At 41.9% G+C, this 21563-nt stretch overlaps 1 protein-coding gene across 1 annotated transcript in view; it reads right to left on the bottom strand.

Moving 5' to 3' along the window:
• GABRA2 (gamma-aminobutyric acid type A receptor subunit alpha2) overlaps positions 1 to 21563 on the bottom strand; it is a 96415-nt gene that overhangs the window by 34515 nt on the left and 40337 nt on the right. Inside the window, exons 4-5 of the mRNA XM_026700073.2 lie at positions 4623 to 4843; positions 3755 to 3837 (exon numbers count right to left, since the gene is read on the bottom strand). Coding sequence (XP_026555858.2) covers positions 3755 to 3837; positions 4623 to 4843 — 304 coding nt within the window. The remainder of the gene's footprint in view (positions 1 to 3754; positions 3838 to 4622; positions 4844 to 21563) is intronic.

Below are 21563 nucleotides of genomic sequence, written 5' to 3'. Positions count from 1 at the left end.
CTAGAACGTTTGTGATGACCGTAATTTGTTCTGCTATACAAGACCCTAATATGCTCAAACATTAACACTTTGAATAGAATAAAAGTAGTTCTGAACCGTTTGTTCAGTGCCTGTTCAAAATTACAGCAGCATTGAATGAATAGTAATGATGCCCAGTCCCTGAAGTTATGGCTGTAGTAATGTCCTCACATTTACATGATCAAAATTCAGGCACTTGGCAGTCTGCGTGCACATACTGTGCATCTCTAGGGGTACTTCATCTCACTCACTCCCCTCCCCCCCACATATCTGTTCCACGTCTCTGCCCTTTTGGCTGCCCTGCACAGCCTTGTAATCCTAGGCAGTGACACTAGGCAGAAGTCTGGGGTCTTTAGCAACCTCATTTCACCCCGGTACCAACTTCAGCCCCAGCACCATTATTGCTGCTGAGTGATTTCTCAAACTCCACATTATAGCCAGCCACTCTGGCACTACTATGCAGAGCCCCCATTACCCTGCACTTTGCAGTCCCTGCTGTCCCCAGCCGATCGTAGTTGTTTTCCTCCCACTCATGAGACATGTCAACCCAGCCCTTTGTAGCTGGCCATGCCAGGCCTTCTTCCCGAGTCTTCTGGTGACATCTCAGAGAGGCTTGGATGTGACTAGGCCCACCTGGTAGAATTCAGTTAATGGCAGGAATGGGGAATCCTGGGATTACCATCAAGAAATGATCAAGTCATGTGATATTTCAGCTAATGACCGCATTGCTTAATGACAGAAATTCCAGTCCCATTTAGCATTGTGACTTGAGGACTATTTGTACTGCTGAAACCTGTGACTAAATGAGGTTTATACATCAATACTGTTCATTATATTTTTCCATGTCTTTCTATCTTTGCAAATCATCTTTGTTTCTACCAGATCCATAAATCAATTCATGCACTGTCTTTTGCTGTTCACAATTCTCATCACTCTTTCTGATCCATCCATGTGTTTCTTGGCCTTCCCTTTCATCTCCAGATATGATTTTTGCCGTTATTTGTAGTTTAATCATCTCATTTTGTCCATATTTGGTTTTTTTGTATTAGTTACTCACTTTGATATAGAATCTACTTTCAATTTGCACCTATTCATTGTCACATCTATTTTTTTCTTGTTTCATCATACACATTTAAATATCTGATTCAGGGGTGGGATTCTACCAGTTTGGACTGGTTCTATAGAACCGGTTGTTATGATTCTGCGCAGTTCGGAGAACCGGCAAATGGTGCCCCTGGCTGGTCCTGCCCCTCTCTGCCCGCCCTTCCCCTCCCAGTCGGTCCTTATCATGGATACGCAACATCGTGCGCATGCCTGACATCGCTGACCGCGTTCTCCCCACCCAGTCACTCCTTAAGGTAATTCTTTTTTGCCCCCTCCCGACAATCAGCTAGTTCCGATGATCAGCTGTGCCAGGAGCCCCCTTGCTGTCTTACTGCTTCGCCCAGGAGGCTTCCCTGAGGCCCAGGAGGCAAAGGGGTGCTTGTGGGGGGTGACTGGGGAAGCTGAGGCCCCCCGCTCCGTTCTTTGCCTTCCTGAGTCTCAGAGAAGCCTTCTGGGAGCAAAAATGCCACCCCGCAGGCTCCCCTGAGGCCCAGGAGGCTCAAAAACGGAGTGCAGGGGGGAGCTGCCCCCCTCTGTTCTTTACCTTCCTGAGCCCCAGGGAAGCTTCCTGGGAGCAAAAACGCCTCCTCCAGGCTCCATTTTTTGCCTTCCTGAGCCCCAGTGTCATGCCCCTGTCGGAATCTGTCTCAGAGGAGGAAGCCGAACAGCTGACAGGGAGTGGGAGTGTAGCTCCGTTGGCTGTGGAAGAAACTGGGGAAGGGAAAAGTCTGGCTGGGCAGAGCAGGGGAGAGGTAGAGCAAGGGGGAGGGGATTCAGAGGAAGACATAGGCCCATCCCCTCTTCTTCCTAGGGCACGCAGGGAGGAATGGAGAGGAGAGCAACATGGGTTGCATGGCTTACAGGGGAGGAAGAGGCCCTGATTCCCTTCATTAGCTGCAGTTGGGAACACAATGGCAAGCTGTGTGCACAGCAGGCTGTTGGGAGCAAATGTGACTTTACTTTGCATCGTCGTGTCTCTGTTCCTGGCATTTTCCCAACTGTGTGTGTTTTGCCGTGCTTTCCAGTCTGAAATTCCTGCTCCTGCCCTGCCCTGCCCTGCCCTGCCCTGCCAAACTAATTACTTCAGTTTGGTTTGTTTGGATTTTAAGTAACAGTTTGTGTGTACCTTGTTTTGGACTGAAATTTCTATAGTGAAAGGCTGTTCCTGGGAGAGTTTTTCTCCAGCCCGAAGGTAACCTGGACATTGGGGGCAAAGTTGGAAATAATAAAGAGACTCTTATTGCTTATCTGACTGTGTTGCTTTTGTGCCACGCCCCGGGTCATCGCACCCAGGAAAGTCTTCTGGGAGCAAAAATGCCCCCCAGGAGGCTCCCGAGTCCCAGGAGGCAAAAAAAAGGGGGCCTGCAAAAAAAGCCACGCCCACCCAGTCACATGGCCACACCCACCCAGCCACACCCACAGAACCGGTTGTTTAAAATTTTGAATAATCTGATCTGACCTCACCCCTGATCTGATTCCCACTACATTCAGCTTTTAAGCTTATCCAGTTGTGGTCTTACCACATTTTATACTTTCAGAAGTTTGCTTTTATATAGTGCCATTTGTTTTTGGAAACAGTTTATCAAAATATATGAATTCATTTCCTTGTTCTAATTTTTCACCACTGCAGCAGGGGTGGGTTTCTACTGGTTCTGTCACCTCTCTCCGCTTCTATGTCTGCTGATGTTTTTGTCTACCTGCCCACCTGGGCTCTTACCTGATCTTTATTTCCTGATTTTTCAACTTCAGCTGCCGAAGGAGGCACAGCTGCGGTTAAAAAAACAAGAAAAGAGGGCTGCTTCTCGGCAGGCAGAGTGCTAATGACGCGCTAATGTCGATTTATGACGATTTACAGGCAGGTGGCTCACAGTGGGCAGGGAAGCTCATAAATCCTGAACTGGTAGTTAACCCTTTCGTATTCCACCCCTGCACTGCAGCCATTGGTATTGCAGAGAGAGAGAGAGAGCGCGCGCGAGAGAGAGAGCGCACATAGATGCAATCTGATCCAAAGACCCTGTCACATGCCCATTCCAAAGCTGAGACCAAGTCTGAGTCAAAGTATGATTTAGAGTTTCTGAAAACAAAAATTCCTTCTGAAACTCAGTTGGGTCCATCATCTGGAGAAGACTGATCAAATAAGATGCTCTTTATCCAGATCACAATGCCACTGGCCCAAGATAAAGACCACATTAATGAATTATCTTCACAGGTCATACATTGTACGATACTTTCATCTCATCCACTTTTTGCAGCATTTTCCTCATCCTCCTTCATGTCATCATTCCCTCAAGCATTTTCATTAGGAAATATCACATACATTTGTGCCACTATAACAAAATTATTTTCACTATGCTGTTAGAAGCATTAAAATTAAACTTTACATTCACTGTATTACAAAATTAGATTACTTTTTCAAATAGGATTTTTTCTTTCCTTTCTTGCAATTGCTCTATTTTCATTTTGTATCTTTATTTATTTCTTTTTCTTTCATGTTCATTATTTCCCAAGAACCACTCCTGATCTTAATAGGATCTCATTCAGAATCTATCACACTTTTATTATTGGCAAATCTGTGTGAATAAATGTAATGTATTTATCATATAGGGACTGAATTTTTAGTAATCTTACTTACAGCTGCCAAATTTCAATGGGCACGAATGAGCATCCATAGGAAAATCTTCTAAGTGCATTGGACACTCAGCCTGGACTGTAAGCCTAGAAGGGAAAATGCCAATTTATGCTCATCTTCTGCTGAGATCATGAAAATCAATTTGTCAAAAATTAATTGAATCAACACAAAGTTCACTTATATCAAACTAAATATCAATTTACTGCAATTTTCTGGTTTATATTATAGATTCCTTCAATGAACACTTTTATGATGTCAAAACATTAGACATATTTTATTCACAATTATTAAGAAAGACTAACTGAATTAACATATAAATTATAAAATCATAGCTTGTCTGATAACTATTAGAAGTCTAGGTCACATGGATACAAAATTCACAGTCCAAGCAAATATTTCATAGTGAGAGGAAACTAATGGGTCATTTAATTTCTGACATTTCAACCAAATCAAGCAAATAATTACATGATAAAAGTGGAGATAAATGTACCACAGGATCATGACATACACCGTAATTAGCTCAGGATAGCTGCCTCATTTTTAAGTTGTTATTTGAAGCATTTAATACAGTTTAAAGCGTTAGGCTACCCCACTCAAATATAACCCAATCTTTGAACTACTGCAGAGAGGAGATCTTCACAAGTAAGTCAGTCTCCATAGGCATAGTGCCTGTGAAAACCTGGCTGGAGAGGGAATAGGCGGAGCAAATGTTGGAGAGCCTCTGCAGTAATTATAAGGGCGAACAACTGCCATGGCGCTGCAATATTCATAATTTCAGGACTTGAACGTTCGCTAAGGGAATGCTGGTAATCCGGGGATTACCTGTATAGGAAATACAAACAGAAAAGGAAATGAAAAGAGGAGCACGTACCTCATAGTATATAAAAGAGTACCATCATCCTGGATTCGTAGTAGCTTGTTTGGCATAGTCATATTATGAGCTACTGACTTCTTTCCGTTATGAAAGAACGTATCTGGAGTCCAGATTTTGCTGGCCATTAAATTATTCAGTCGGAGAATGTTCATGGGACCCTTGAATTTTAGTCTCTCATCTTTCCATTTTTGGCGGAAGAAAACATCTATTGTGTACTCCTGTAGCGAGAAAAATGTTTCAACATGACAGGCAACTAAAAACAACAGGAAATCCTTGATAAGCGATTCTTTTAAAAAAATAAAATCCACCAATAAATAAATAATTCAGGGGTTTCTTGACCGTACCTGAAATTTATATGGGGACTGAATTTACAGTCCTTTGAAAAGATTCTGCTCCATATCCTAATGAGCCTGCACTGGAAAGCATCCTATCAGAGTAGAAACTATCATAATAGTGTTTTATTATGTCTTTGGTAAATAACCTGCAGGTGGTATAATATGCTATTTGAGATAGATTTCCAGGGTCATAGTATGACTCTTACAACCCAGATTCCTTCCACCCCTTTCACTTGGAGTCAGGATTTTTTCCATCCCTTTCTACCAGCACTATTGCTGAGCTCTGCCTGCTTAGAATTTTGTCTACTATACAGTTCCTTCTGCTCATACTAAATGGTCATACTTTTTTCTCTGGTAGCAGAAGACACAGAAATGGGATTATAAATTAAAATCCTATACAAGAGATTTCCAAAGCAAATGAACTTATTTTTCAAAGAGGGATTATATATATTTTCTTAATAGTATTTATATATCATAATTTAGATTACTTATGGGTTAGTTTCTCCAACACTACTGCTTTTATTCAATGTTTATTAGGATGATATCTCTTTTTCTAGAGTTATTCAAGTTTTCCTTCCATTTTTCCTTCCATCTAAAACAAGTGATGTTTTTTTCTTCTGTAGTTCTCACAAGACGTGCTGCTTGTCAAGTGGAATAAGCACTGACTGCAGATACTTGCCATAATCAACTACTGTCCTATTATTATGATTCTTGACAGATCCATTTGTATATCCATATAGGTTGTCTTACTACTCTCCCCAACCTCTCAACATCAGTTGAGCCTGGCAAACACTAGTAGTAGGAGCTTTAAATGATGGATCATCAACTTTGAAATTGCCCAGAAAATGCAGAACTCTAAGCATGATCCGTTTTCATGCCTTTATGAATATAAGATAACTTTTATGGTCACTGTACACAGTGGTACACATTAAAAATGAAATTCTTATGCCCGCTCTGAAAACACCCACACATCCCCACACACCTCCACACACTCATTTGGTATCCATCCAGTCAATTTTGAATACATAACAGAAGAGTCGTGAGTGTTAACAAAGTTGATACTATACGTTACAAAGCTATTACAGAATCTAGATGTTCTGCTTCAGATATAACAATATCTCCTCCCAGAAGGTAACCAGGATAACTGATCATAGAGAGGATGTATCCTGATCCTGATCAAGCAGCACTGTGTTAGATTATGGGCTGAACTTCAAGCTCTTTATTAAACAACCACCACCTAGCAACTGCCTGATAGGTTGCCCCTTTTATAGGGAGCTGTCAAATGGCTCAGCCAATCAGGACAAACTATTTTTCCTGCCGTAATGGCGGACCTGAGTGAAGCTTTTGTTCCTTGGCTTCACTCCTTCATTTGGATATTCAACAGCCCTCCTCACTTAGACAGGACACTAACCAATCAGCGAGAAGCTTAGCTGACGTAGTCGTGCAGGTAGGTGGGGCTGCGGTGAGCTCACTCTGACCTGCATAATTCAGTTGGAGCAGCGGCAGTGGTCTGGTCAGTCAGGTATGCTGCCGCTCCTGAGTCAGCCAATTGAATCACCTGGAACTTGGCCCTCGGGTATGGATGATTCACTTGGAACCGGTTCTCTGATGGCTCTCTGCTGGATTCCTGGTTCTCCAGGTATGTGCACTTGTTGATTGTTCAGGTTTTCGTCTGCTTATGGTGGGATTTCAGGACTTTTGCCAATTTCTAAAGGGGTGTTTTTAGTTTGTTATTTCTGGTTGCCGGTGAACTGAAGTTCCCAGCTGGCCCTGGAATTGGTCAATGTGGCTTCTCCACAGTCGACCATCCTCTAGTTTTACCTTATATGAATGGAGACCTGTAATGGTTACCACCTTGGCAGGGACCCAGAGAGCACCGCTGGCATAGTTGTGGTCATACACCAAGTCCCCTACACTGAATGACCAGAGGAGACTGGTCGAATTGATGGGTACTTCTGCTGCGTACTTAGGGTGTAGCTGGTAAAGCTCCATCCTGAACCCCTTAATAGCTCAGATGGGCTTCTGTTTGTGGTGGTGCTAGGGGTTACGTGCTGGACTAGTAGGAATTTGTCAATCTTTGTTTACCAGTCCCCTGGGCCCATTCGTGATGTTTTCTTTTTTGCTGATCAAACTATTCTTTCCACCTGACCATTACTGGCTGGCTGGGATGGCATAACCAGGGCATGATGGATTCCTTGTGTTGCTGTGAATTGTGGCCCATTGCTTGAGATTAATACATCTCGTAGGCTGTGTGTTGAAAATAGCCTTTTTAATACCCTGACTGCCTCAGCTGTTGTCGAGGACATAAGTATTATTTCCTGCCATTTTGAGTATGCATCCGCTATGACCATAAATGTATGGCCCTGAAACAGCCCAGCAAAATCTACTTGCACCCTTAACCAGGGTGCTTTTGGTATCTCCCATTCGTGCACTGGGGCAGAGGGGGGTGCTGGTCTGGACTCCTGACATGGTTTACATGTGGCAACCCGCTGTGCTATTTCCCTGTCCATTTTTGGCCACCACATGTAACTTCTGGCCAGTGGCTTCATCCTGATGATGCCAGGATGCTTCACATGTAAGATCTCTAATATTTGTCTCCTTAATTTGGGGGGTACAATTACCCAATTCCCCCACAGCAGACAACCCTTTTGGGCAGATAGCTCACATTGCTGAGTGTGAAATGGCTGTAAGTCTACACCAACTGGCCCTTTTGGCCACCCCCTCCACACCCAGCTTAGTATTTGGGCCAAGGTTTTATCCTTGACTGAGTGTCTCACTATTTTGGCCACTGTGATGGGGCTGGAAGCTAGCTCCTCAATAAGAAATAGAGATGCGATGGGGGTGGGGTCTTCTACCATCACTGGAAGCAGGCATCAGCTGAGGTTATCGGCATGGCCCAGGATCTTGCTGGGTCAGTAAATTAGCTGATAATGGTAGGCCACCAGGAATATTGTTCATCGTGTCATGCACAGTGATGTTTGGTGTTGGGCGGTCCCTGGCAAGCAGGCCCAGTAGTGGTTTACGGTCAGTTACCAGTTTGAATTTGCGGCCATATAAGTACTTGTGAAATAGTTTCATCCCCACCACTGCAGCCAGCACCTCCTTGTCCAGCTTGCTGTCATTCTGTTCGGTAACCAATTGTGTCCTGGAATAGAATGTGATTGAGACCTCAAACCTGTTAGGCATTTGGTTGCTGAGGACAGCCCCGACACCAAACTGGGAGGCATCACATGTTAGGATGACAGGAATAGTCTCATTATAGTGCATCAGGACGCTCTCTGATGATAATTTTTTTTTAACTGTGGCGAATGTGGTGGCTTCCCTTTGGTCCCAGGTCAAAGTCAGTGGGGTAATTTGGCCACTGTCACCTTCTGTGACAAAAACATTCTATAGAAATTAACAGTCCCAGGAAAGCCTGGATTTGTCTAGTTTCTGGGGGTGGGAGCTTCTTTAATGGCCTTGTCTTTAGTGGGGATATATTCCTGAGCCATCATTCAAATAACCCCAAAACTTGACCCAGGACATCACTATCTGATACTTCTCCTGTTTAACCTTTAGTGCAACTTTCTGAAACCTACTAAGGACTATTCTTAGTTGGCCAAGGAGTTCCTTGTTGTTGGAGACAGATATCAGGACATCATTGAAATAGTCTGTGCTTCCATGATGACTTCATCCACCAGTAGCTGTTAGTATGCCTGTGCCAAATCTAATTTCACGGAAGTCTTTCCTTTGCCCAGGGAATGTAATAAATGCTGTACGACAAGCACTGGATAGGTGCTCTGCTGTAAGGCCTTGTTGATTGTACATTTGTAGTCTGTGCAGATGTGGACTGAGCCATCTGATTTGACTGGCTTTACTATGGGTGTCTCCCATTTGACGTGGTCTACCGGCTCCAAAGCCCCCTGGGAAATTAATTTATCTAGCTGACTGTCTATGTTGGGCTGCAATGCAAAAGGGACCTTGTGTGGCTTCATCCTTATGGGGGTGATTTTGGGGTTGAGGTTGAAGGAGATGGGTGTCCCTGTATACTTGCTCAAACTCCTATTGAAAACGTCCGCGAATTTCTTGATCAATTTCTTGGTGCTATCATCATGGACGGTGTGGATGCCAGTCATCCCCAAGCACAGGGATGCGAACCAGTCTAAGATGAGGGGGCTTGGCAGGGTGCTGTTGACTACAGTCAGCTGCAGGGGTCCCCTAAAACATGCTCAGTGCTTTCTTGGTACACGATGACAGCTCTGCGTGAAATTGGCTGCTAGATTTTTGAGATTCTGCGGTGGTCAATCTTCTTCGCTCTGGCTGGGATCACAATGCAGCTCAGGCTTCGTTTAGTGCTGTCTGCAGCATAAGGTTAGGCTTTGCGAACAAGCACCTTTGGAGATTAATATCCCTTACTCCGCATATGATTCTGTCCAGGAGAATTTCATCGAGTTCCCTGAATTCACAATACAATGTGGCTTTTCTTAATGTGGCGATGTACTGGTTAATCGACTCACCCTCTTCCTGATTTTGCCAGTTGAATTCATGCCACCTGACAATTTTAGATAGCATGCATGCATGTGTCCTGAGTATACTCTGAAGCATTGTCCAGGGCACTGTCTGCACGGCTGCTGGTGCCAGGAGCGCCTTGGTGGTCTCAAAAATGTCTGAGCCGCAGTAGCTTAAGAAGAGCACCCTCTTCCTATTGTCAGAGTCTGAAGAGGTTGTTAGCTTCCAAGAAACATTCAAACCAGACGACTCCCAGTTCTCCGAGGCTGGGTTGAATGGAGCGTGTGGGGCCTGTGGAGTCATCTTGGCAGAACCAATGCAGATCTGCAATTAGGAGGCTGTGTTATGGTCGCTGAAAGTGAAATGCTATGGTGGCCCATCTTTGCTCCGCTGGGATCACAATAAGCTCTTTTTGATGATTTCTCTTCAGATCCCATCTTTGTCACCATTGTTAGATTGTGGGCTGAATGAAGAGGCAGACACTGATCTTCAACTTTATTAAACAACAGTCCAGAAACTGCCTGTCTGACAGCTCACCCTTTTATAGGGAGCTGTCAGATGGCTTAGCCAATCAAGACAAACTATTTTTCCCACCATAATGGCGGACCTGAGTGAAATCTTCGTTCCTTGGTTTCACTCCTTCATTTGGATATTCAACACCTTGGATAAAAGTGAATTTCCTTTATTTTATTTTAGTTTGCTTCTGATTGATGTTGATTATTATTATTAATCTGCTGTTTTGTATATGCTTATAAACTGCTTATGTGCTGATTTTTTTCCTAAGTATTTCATTATATACTTTGCATTATAAACTAAATTAAAATCCTTGTTCAGACTCAACAAATCATATATCTATACTGTACTATCACTGCTAATAATCATTGACTATCTTAAAGTATTTAATTGGGGCAGAACTGGAATAAATTGGAATAAGAACCTCAGGGTTTATTGAATGATAGATATCCCAGTTACAACCTTTTTAAAGTTCCCATTTATTATTCCACAGGAAATGCTCCAATATTTTAAAAAAAGGTCAATATTTTCTAAATCCTGCTTTCATTGCTCACATTTTAAGAAAAAAAGTCTGAGTAATCAGAAATAATTCCAATTATCTACGTACATTTAACATTGCATATTATCACTACAATTGTGATGATTATTCATTTAAAGTTATTTGTTTTGTTTGCTTTTGTTTTAGGGGTCTTTTATTATTGTTGTCTTTAAATGAATTGTTTTTCCCTCTTAGGCTAGTGTCACAATAAATCTTACATAACTGGTGCTCTGTTCTTTTTTAAAAAACAAGTTTTACTTCAGTTTTCTACATTTTAAAAACATCTCTTTTTAGTGAACAGCATGATTACAGGTTTCCACATTTATATACAAATATGACCATAATTACTTATTCAATTTTTACATTCAACTTTTTATCTTGACAATGCTTTTATACATTTTTTATTTTATTATATTATACCAAGTGCTTACCTCTTATTTAAATCATCAATATTTCTCATATCTTCACAATTATTATATTTTAATACTTTTAACTGTCACATTTGCATATTTCATCGCATATTCTTATTACATCCTTTTATAGATTCTAATTTAATACAATCATTTTTAAAAAAAATAGTTTCCCCTAATTACCAATTTAAATGTGCCACCTCTAAAGTTTACATATTCATTAATTATCTCCCCTTTTAAATTAAACATATAACTTTTATTATCTAGAAAATTGAAATTAATAATCCCTTTAAAACTACATAGCATATAGAATAGAATAGAATAGAACAGAATAGAATAGAACACTTTATTGGCCAAGTGTGATTGGACATACAAGGAATTTGTCTTGGTGTAAATACTCTCAGTATACATAAAGAAAAGGTACATTCGTTAAGAATCAAGAATCATAGAGTACAACACTTAATGATAGTCATAGGGTACAATCAACAATCAAATCATACTAGGAAACAGTCAATGTAAATTGTACGGATACAAGCAACAAAGTTACAGTCCTACAATCACAAGTGGGAAGGGATGAGTGATAAGGAGTGATGAGAAGATTAAAAGTAATAGTAGTGTACACTTTGTAAATAGTTGAACAGTGTTGAGGAAATTATTTGTTTAGCACAGTGATGGCTTTTGGGAAAAAACTGTTCTTGTGTCTAGTTGTTCTGGTGTGCAGGGCTCTATAGCGTCGTTTTGAGTGAAGGAATTGAAACAGTTTATGTCCAGGATCTGAAGGGTCTGTAAATATTTCCACAGCCCTCTTTTTGACTTGTGCAGTATACAGGTCCTCATTTGAAGGCAGGTGGGTAGAAATTGTTTTTTCTGCACTCCTAATTATTCTAATCATCTGTGTCTTTCCTGTTGGGTTGCAGAACCAAACCAGACAGTTATAGAGGTGCAGATGACAGACTCAGTCATTCCTCTGTAGAACTGTATCAGCAACTCCTTGGGCAGTTTGAGCTTTCTGAGTTGGTGCAGAAAGAACATTCTTTATTGTGCTTTTTTGATGATGTTTTTGATGTTAGGTGTCCATTTTAGGTCATGTGATATAGTAGAACCTAGAAATTTGAAGGTCTCTACTGTTGATACAGAAGGTCTAGTATTGTAAGAGGTGGTAGTATGGGAGGGTTTCTTCTAAAGTCTACCACCATTTCTACGGTTTTGAGTGTGTTCAGTTCCACATTGTTCCGGTTACTTTTAAATCAGATTCTGCATGGTTTTTCCCTTCTTGGTTTCATAACCCTTATTTACAATTTCAGAAAAGAAAACATACTCATCTATTCACTTAATCCTAAACCCTGATATTAATTCCATTTCAGCCCTTCTCCAATATCATTTCAATTATTTCAATATATTTAATACACTTATTCCATTCATCTTTATATTCATCTTTATTTAAAACAGAGGAGCCTGCATTCTAGAACTAAAAGGTATCAACTCCATTACAACCCTCGTCGTATTTCATTTCAATTATTTCAGTATATTTAATAAATTTTATATTTAATATTCCATTAATTACTCCATTCATTTCTATACATATGAGAAAGAGCACTTTCCAATACCAGAGTATCAGTTCTATTTTTCTTCAGTAATCTATATATCCCCATTTCCTACAATATTCATAACTTTAAGTATATTTACGCTAATCCCCCATCACCTTGCAGAATCCCCTTTTAAAATATTAATCAGCCATTGTCTCTGTGTCTTCTAAATAGACAATTTCTTTGCATTTTTTTTACACTTCCCATATTTCTTTTTTCCAGATCCTGTTTCTTTACCCTTCATTTTCCTTTCATTTTCCCCTTTGTTCTTCCACTCCAGTTTTTATCCCCCTCCCTATTTATAACTTCCTTCCACCCTTCAATTTTCTGCTGTTTCTTTTTGCCTTTTTTAATTTTAAAGATATTCCCCTTTTTATTTACCTTCTTACATCTCATATTTTTATTTCCCACTCTTTTCCTTTTTCAGAATTCTTTGTTTCCGATGATAGTTAAAAATGTCCTCTTCTGTAGTCAACTCCTTTTGTCTTTGTTGTTCATATTCTTCAATCATGTTTTCCAAAAAATTTAAAGCAAAACCCAACGATTCACCTCATTCTTGTAATGTTTCTTTCATGTTTCTAAGTTCCATTTTTAAGTCCAGAAGAGATATCGCCATTTTGCACATTTCTGTCTAATAATTTAATCAAAATAGTGTTTATGAGGTTAGTTTCCAACAGTCAACTTTTGTTTTATTCCTCTCAAATTTTTAGTTCACAAATAGTCCAATACCAAGTCCATACCAAAATCAGCAATTAATCCCAGGCCAGAGTCTTCATACTTCTTTCTTTGTTTCAATGTTTCAATTTTTTGAAGTTCTTGTTTTATTGTATTGTAATATTTATTGTAATATTCCTTAATGATTTTAAGAACCAGAGTCTTAAAAAAAAACAAGTTAGCTTTAACCACTAGATGGCTTTATTATAACAAATCTTCATTCCCCCCCTTTTTAAAATTCATCTATTCAGGGGTTTTTAAACCATAATCTTCCAAGAAAAAAGTCAAATCCAGTTAATATTTAAGTTTTCCCTTTGACAATTTCAAATTCATCCTTATTAATGCCTATGTAGTATTAGAGTATATTTATCCAGATTAATTAAATGGTTTCTTCTTACAGCTTCTACTTTTCTTGGTTCAAAGCCCCACAGCTTCAAAAACAATTCACACCTTTTTTTCCCTTTCTCTTCGCTGCTTTGAATCCTTTCTTAGAAATTCTTAATGATTAATCCTGGAGTACCTTTCATTTAATTATAGCGTCCAATTGTCCCGTTTCTCATGCTGTCCGCTTCTTTCTCTCTCCTGCACAATCTTATTCCAGCTGACTCTTCCCCTTAAGGGTGGCCATTTTAGACCATCGCTTTAGACATCTTCAGGAGGGAGTGTTTGCCAAACCAGGGAGGGGATTTGCAACTCCCCTCTACCCGGCTGGCAGTCTCCCCTTCCTCCGCCACCCCTACGAGGTGGCTTCTGCCCCAAATCTAATCGATTGGGGCTCTCTGACGAAAAAGCATGAACCAAAGCCGCGGAATATCACGGTCAGCATCCGTCTTCAGGGAAGTCCAACTGGAAGAGCTTCCTCTGTGGTTCTTTAGGGTATCATTTCGCAAGAATAATCTTACTAATTTCATAAAGCAGCAAAAATGTCAGTATATTCATGAACTGGAATAAAGCATGTTAACAAGGTCAGCCAATGAATAGGCATAGCAACTAAATCAGCCAATGAGGACTGTTTTGGAAACTGAAACTAAAAGTAGCCTAGGTGTGGCTCTATTATTAAGCTCTGCAACTCTGCAGCTATGTTAAGTTCTGAGTCTGTCTATTGAAGATGAAACTAACTTGCTTGCTTGCTGAAGACTGGAGCTCTGTTCTGAACTTACAACATGTTTCTGTTTGAGTTTGCTCCATGCTGGAGAAATCTACAATTGGTTTGTAAAATCTACTTATATTTATAAAGTTGTTAAATGAAGCACCAGCCAACCGTGTTTATTTTTCTGGCGCTGAATTATCGCTGCAAAACTCTCAATGAAAAGTGCAATCTACTTTATTCTTGCTCTTTACCTTCTTTTGGTTAATGATGCGCCCATTATTCAATATAGCTAAATTCAAGAAACACATCCTGGAACATTCTTTTTTCATGAGCTAGTAAAACAACAATTAAAAATAAATTTCTCACTAGAAGAAAAGGAAGCAACCTTGGTTTTGGTTTCCAAAGACGAATGGCCTGCCATGAGCGGTAATGGGCACGAACAAAAACCCTGGAAGTAATTCTGTTTCAAAAAGTCAATTCAAGGCAGTTTTCCAATGCAGAAAGGAATGAAGAGAAAAAAATCCCTCCCAACTTAACTTTTTCAGAAAACCTACCACTACCTACCATAGTTACCTCTGTATGTTACTGTATATTACTAGGATGCTGTTGCAAGACAAATATGAGTTCAACCTTTGCAAGTCTATAAAGGAAAGGAAAGCTGAAGTAGTATAACTACAGTTGTGATTTCACTTAGTGGCTGTTTTGTTTAACAACTGAGTTGCCAGTTCCAATTCTGGTTGAGAAAAGAACTAGATATCACCTCCATTTTCACCAACACAGCAAACTCACTTATTGTTTAATGTTTAATATGTCTTGGAATTTCTGAGGAGCAGATTTATCACACCTATTGATCTCTTCTTTAGAATCTTTTATGGGACATTCCTTTCAGGCACGATTTGAGATTTTATCTCATACACCTGTAATTCTTTTTGTAGTTTCTATGGCTATCTAAACTTAAAATAATTATTTCCCTTTCCTTTTTTCCTGCTTAAGTCTGATTATAATGATATCTTGGGATAAGTAGTAGAGTTAATTTTCCTAGGCACATGCATCCAAAGGCCAGAGAGATGGCACTACGAAATTTATTTCATTTCAGTTATTCTCTTTCTTTCTTCACTATTAGCTAATGGATCATGTGGATGTGAGGCTTCATTTGACAGGTTTGAGGAGCAGGATGACAGATAAAGGTATTCCTCTGGAAATAGATGTTAGCAGCAGTAACTACTAAGGACATACAAGAAGCCAGAAGGCCAAGGCAAGAAAGTATAATCAACCAAGAGGCCAACAAAAGATGAAGGCAGAGACCCCCTTCGATCCTTAGCTTTCACCTCTTGCCATTACAGAATTTAAAATAAAGCAAGAAAAGGAGGAAACAGGGAGAACCCCTGAAAACTCAGAAGGAGATTAAGTGAAAAAGAGAAAAAATAAGTGTAAGGAACAGCCTCTCCACTCGTATAGACTCTTTAAAACTTTGTATTTCAAAAGGAATCGTCTTATTGAAGGGAGGTAAAAGCAAGTCAAAATTCAATGCAGGATCTGAGGTCCCTCCAGACATGCAACTGGGATAAAAGGAATTAGAGACCGTAACCCTAACCCTATCCCTATCCCCAACAGTCCGATGTGAATTCCACCAACCCGCAGATGTGAGAAAGCAGATAAGGAAAGTTTCACAGGGCTATCTTCCAGTGCTGCAATCCACATGGCTCCTTTCTCCCCTCGCATCTCCTCAAGAGGTGACATTCTAGACATTCTGGAGTGCCAGGCAATGGTTATAAATCGTGCAAAAGGTTATACAAATGACAATGTAAGAAATAGGATATTTAGGATACATAGAGAGGAAAAGAATTAAATTAATTCAAACCTCCCTTTTTTTCCATCGAAGAATGGCAGATACACGGATCTAACAGTAAGTTTTTAAATGTTTTTTTTTTTTTTATGGAAGCAGTAGGGTTTTTTTTACATGATGCTCAAAAGAACCTTCATAAATTCTGGAAAGGAAAAACTAAAACTTGTAGTTAGAATAAAGGCAACTTTCAAATGAAGATCAATCATCCTATTGAGAGCATACTTTGCAAACTGTACTCTTCAAATTGTACTCTGCTCAAAGAGAAGCAGAAGATCAAGCCATATTCAAAACCCAGTAAAACTTGAGTTTATCTGATATTTTGTTCATTAGGTGATAGGGCTTCCTTCTGCACTGTCTACAGATTTTTGAGATGGAGCTTGGGCAGCAATTACTTTGCCCATAGGACCAATCTATCAATTTGTTCCGTACCGTGATTTCTCAGTAAAGCTCTCATTTTAGCCCAACCATTAATTAGCTAAATTAGTCCCATCTTATCTCCAAGTTATTCACTAAGACACATTATTACTCTACGTTTTGTCAGGAACAGCTTATTCAACTGTTCATCTGCTGTCCACTTCTCTATTTATTTGCATCTCAATTAATTATTTGAGCCAACTTGAGTTTGCATGTGATTTCCGTGAGAGAAACATTATTCTTGTGGAATTGAGATGCCAACCATTTCAAGATGTCAGCCTGCCAATTATTTAAAAGGTAGCCCTCAAATTGCCTGCTGTGTTTTCAGATGTGCCTGTCAGACCATGCCACTGTAATTGGATCTGGTGATACTGATACTGAGTCAGTATTGAATTTTGCTCAAACAGCCTACAAGAATAATTACAGCTGGAAGTAAATAAATAAATGCTGCTTTAGTATCTTGGACTCATATTCTATCCTAAATTGAATTGGCTGTAAATGCAGTAGAAGAAAAACCTTACAGTGCCAATGCGCTGATATTTTACTTATTATTGCATTGTTGTCTTCCAAGGATGAGGATGATGCACATTCATGAGGAACCTTTTGTTTTTTCATTTTATTACAGATCTTGAAGTGATAAATTTACCCCTCCAAGGACAATGTTTCATTTGCAAATGTTGCAACCCTATCTACATATAGTCGTTGACTTATAACCGCTTGTTTAACAACCATTCAAAGTTACAATGGAACTGAAAACAGTAACTTATGACTGATCAGTCCGTGCATTTGGTGGGAAGGGGGAAACAGGAAATTGAGGTTGGGAAAAGGACCCTCCCTTCCCCCACATGATTGAGTCATGTAAGCCTCTCCGCAGAGGATGGGAGCTGAGGGCCCAGAACACTGAAGGGCTAGATCAGATCAGCTACCTGGGACACAGACCATCCCTAGAGTGTCAAACCTGGAAGTCTGGGCTTGGCTATCATAGGGCAGGATGGAGCACTGATGATGGAGGGGGTGTCAAAAACTTGGGAGCAATGATGCACTGGTAATGGGGGTTAATTGCAGCAGCGGCAGAGAGGAAGAGACCAGCAGGACAACAATCAGCTGTGCAGCGGAAAGTGTGGTGATGTGAAGCAATGCAGAGATCGGCAGGCTGATGATCAGCTGTGCCGGGGAAGGCGTGGTGATGCAAGGCAAGCTGCCGCTCAGAAATTGGAGTACCAAGCAATGAACAGCTGTTCCAGCCCAAGGAACGCACAGATGACTTTGTGGTGAGGTCAGCACTGGGGAGAAGAAGAGGAGGCGGAAGCTCCCAGTGCTGATTTTGTATCTCTGCATGTCGTGGTTTTGCAGCTAGAGCTCCGTGTGTGCCAGTCTGTCTAAACAAAGCTGATGTAGGCGCGGTGGAAAAGCTGGTGGAGGTGGTCCTCATACCAAAGCAAGGTGGGGAATCAATGCTGCCAGAGGTGTGTCTGAAAGAACGTGTTGCATCACTGCTGCATGGACAGCAGGCCCGGGAGCAAGGTCCCAGTGGTGGTGCAGCTCATTAGTGGCCACCAGGACTGGGTCCCAGCTATCACACCCCAGTTGTCCTGGGGCAAATTTGACTGTGGTGGGAACAAAGGTTGACCAGAGGCGATGACAATGAGGTCAGCTCCTCCACCTCACCTGGCAGTCAAATTATGGAGATCCTGCAGCAGCGGTATAGGGAGGCCAGCTTTCAGGAGGCCTCTACCTGGCAGTCATGGGACCTGGGAGGCAAAGCAGCCACCTGGTCGGCAAGACAACAGGAGCCAAGGCCGAGTACTATGCCACCTTCCAGGGTTTGACTGGCCAGTCCAAAGCTTCAACTGGATGTAGCCCCATAAAGAGCACAGAAACTTCCACGAGTGGGGTTCATCATTGAGAACCGTGACAGGGAAACCAGGACTGTCGACTGGAGTAACTAGCAGAGGAAGAGGTTCCCCAGAGCCAGGCCCCATGACATATGCCCACCCAGCCAGGCAGTCTGGGGTCCCTGACAGCACCTGGGGTCCCAGGCCACCACCAGGCCAACCAAGGTCTGCTGCAGGGGCCTGGATGGTCCGTGGCATACGGGCCTTACTTACTGCCCATGGAAACCCAACCCTGAAAGCCACTTTCGATGGGGATCCTGGCTCAGGATGAGAGAATACAAGGACCTGACAGAGAATACCAGAACCTGGTGGAGGTGTTCAGGGAGTAGTGTGATGTGGTACCCCTCACAGGCCCACACAATTGTGTTCCTTCCAGGAGCAAAACTACCCAAGTTCAACATGTACTCCATGACCCCTAAGAACATGAAGGAGCTGAGGGAGTACATCAACAAGAACCTAGCTGGGGGCTTCATCCAGCCAGTTAAATCCTGAGTAGTGGCCCCAATCCTGTTCAAGGAAAAGAAAGATGGGACAATGAGATTATGCAAAGACTTTAGGGGGATAAATGGGGTATCCATGGAGAACATGTACCCACTCAAATGGAAGACACCGTTTAATTGCCCTCTGGGATGCTTCCAGTTCAAAGTGATGCCATTTGGACTACAGAGGCCCCTAGCAGTGTTCATGCAGCTGATCAACGAGAGGTGCTGCATGAGCACTTGTATAAGGGAAACCTAGTTTACGTGAATGACAATCTCATTTTCACTGAAACATTGGAGGAGCATGTCAAGCTAGTGCACCAAATCCTGAAGAAGCCTCTGGGAGCAAACCTAAATACTAAGCTGTCCAAATGTGAGTTCCACCAGATTTGACTGGACTACCTGGGCTATCAAGTATTGAGTGAATGAGTGGAAATGGATCCAGGGAAGGTAAAAGTCATTTTATAATGTTAAGTCCCTCAAGATGGCGGTGACGGTGGCGGTGACAGCGCAAGGAGCTCCGGCTGGCACAGGCAGCGACAGGCGACAAGTCCGCTAATTCTTCGCGAGTCCAGCTGGCAAGGGGGAGAGCCCGACGCCCGAGACTAACCAGCAAGCCAGCAGCTCCATTCCTCGGAAAGCTCTCAGCAATCTGCAATTCCTCCCATCCTTGCAGGGCAGTGAGACGGTAGGCCTCGCCAGCACCAGGGGCTCAATGATTTGCGATTCCTCCCATCCTTGCAGGGCATTGAGACGACAGGGCTCACCAGCACCGGGAGCTGTGGGTCGGTCTTCAGATGTTTGCAGCCTGGGTGTGAAGCAGGCTGCTCTTGGCAAACCCCCACATGACAACTGACCAAACCAGGGGAGGAACTGACCCAGAAAACTCAAAACTGAGTTGCAAAGCAATGCCTGACTCAAGGACCACCCACAACTCTTGATCATTAGGGACAACCTGGCTTGGAAGGGGACAAAAATATATGTCCCTAATAGCTTGCGGACGCAGGTCCTCCTACAAAGGCTCCTATAAAGGAGCCATGATGCCAGGCAGGTGGGGCACTTTGGATTCCTGAAAATCCTGCACCTGGTTAGGAGATAGTTCTGGTGGCCAGGGATGAAAAAGAACTTGAGAGTTATATAAAAAATTGGGCAAACTGTGCAACGAGAAAGAAAAGACTGGAAAAGCCCCCTGGGTTGCTGCAGCAAGTAGCTGAGTCCACCTGGCCCTGGGAAGAGATCACAATGGACTTCATATTTGAGCTACCACAAAGTGGAGGGAATACTGTGATTTAGACAGTAATCAAAGTATTTTCCAAGCAGGCTCATTTCATTGCCTGCCCCGGATTACCGTCTGCCCACAAAATGCCGAAGTTGTTGCTGAGGCATATCTACTGATTGCACGGGGTCCCACACAGGCTTATTTCAGGTCAGGGGGTCCAATTCACGGCTAGATTCTGTAGAGTTCTTAAAGTCCATTGGGTCCTCCCAGGGGCTTTCCAACTGAGTACCAATGGGGTGGCAGAGAGAGCTAATGCCAGGATGAAGCAATACCTAAGGTGTTATGCCAACTACAGCATATTAATTGGGCAGAACTACTGCCTTTTGCTGAAGTGGCATAACAATAATGCAATGCACAGCAGCACTGGGCTTAATCCCTTTAAAGTGGTCAACAGGTTAGACTTTGTCCCCATGCCAGCATACCTCTAGGAGCCTCCCTCTTCTATTAGTCTAATAGAGTGGGTGGACTCATTGCAGAATGCGTGGGGAAATGTAAGGTAAGCACTGGCAAAAGCAACAGCAAGCTGATAAGAAACAGGCCCCACAGAGATCTTTCCAGGTGGGAGAGAAGATTTACCTCTCCACAAAATACTTAAGGCTTAAAGCTGCCCTGCAAAAAACTAGGTCCTAAGTTCTTGGGGCCGTTTCCCATCATAAAGGTAATCGATCCAGTTACCATGGTACTAAAACTTCCCCGTCTTTTGGGGAAGGTGCACCGAGTGTTCCAGTCCTCTGCTAAAAGTGTTAAGAGTTTGCAGCAGAAATTCAAATCCAGAAAACACACAGTCTGATTCAGCAGGATCATTGACTTCTTTATAAACATATTAACGTACTAACATGAGTAAAGTTTACAATCCCACTTGTAGATTCTTTCAACATAACATAAGCAAAAACATAAGCAGCAGCAGCTCAGAGTAGAACTCTAGTTTTCAGCAAGCAAGCAAGTCAGTTTCAATTCTGAGCAAAGCACACAGAGCCAAACCACACCCAGACTGTCAGCTCCTATTGGCTGGTCTGTTGCCATGCTTACTCACTTGCTAACTTGTTAACCATGTCTCTGCCAGTTAATGAATACATTCCTCCCTTCATAACTGGAAGAGACATAAATTCAATTACCTTTAATATTCTTCAGATCCCTGCATTTGAAGACCCACTTTCCCAGTTCCCTTCAAATACCTGAGAACCCCTTTACTGTGATACATCCTTTTCAATGAAACAATCATCATCCACAAATGCTAATAGTTGACAATCCCCACCTTTTAACTTTCCAGTGTATATGCAACCACCAGCCTTGCAACTCCTGAACCCAAGACCTTTCAATGCCTTATCTAAACATATATTCCAATTCCTGG

Source organism: Pseudonaja textilis, chromosome 6 (genome assembly GCF_049901715.1).
Source record: "Pseudonaja textilis isolate UNSWEBS1 chromosome 6, rPseTex1.2, whole genome shotgun sequence".
NCBI lineage: Eukaryota > Metazoa > Chordata > Lepidosauria > Squamata > Elapidae > Pseudonaja > Pseudonaja textilis.
The sequence above is the reverse complement of the archived record's forward strand: the minus strand, read 5'-3'. Positions and strand labels throughout refer to the sequence as shown.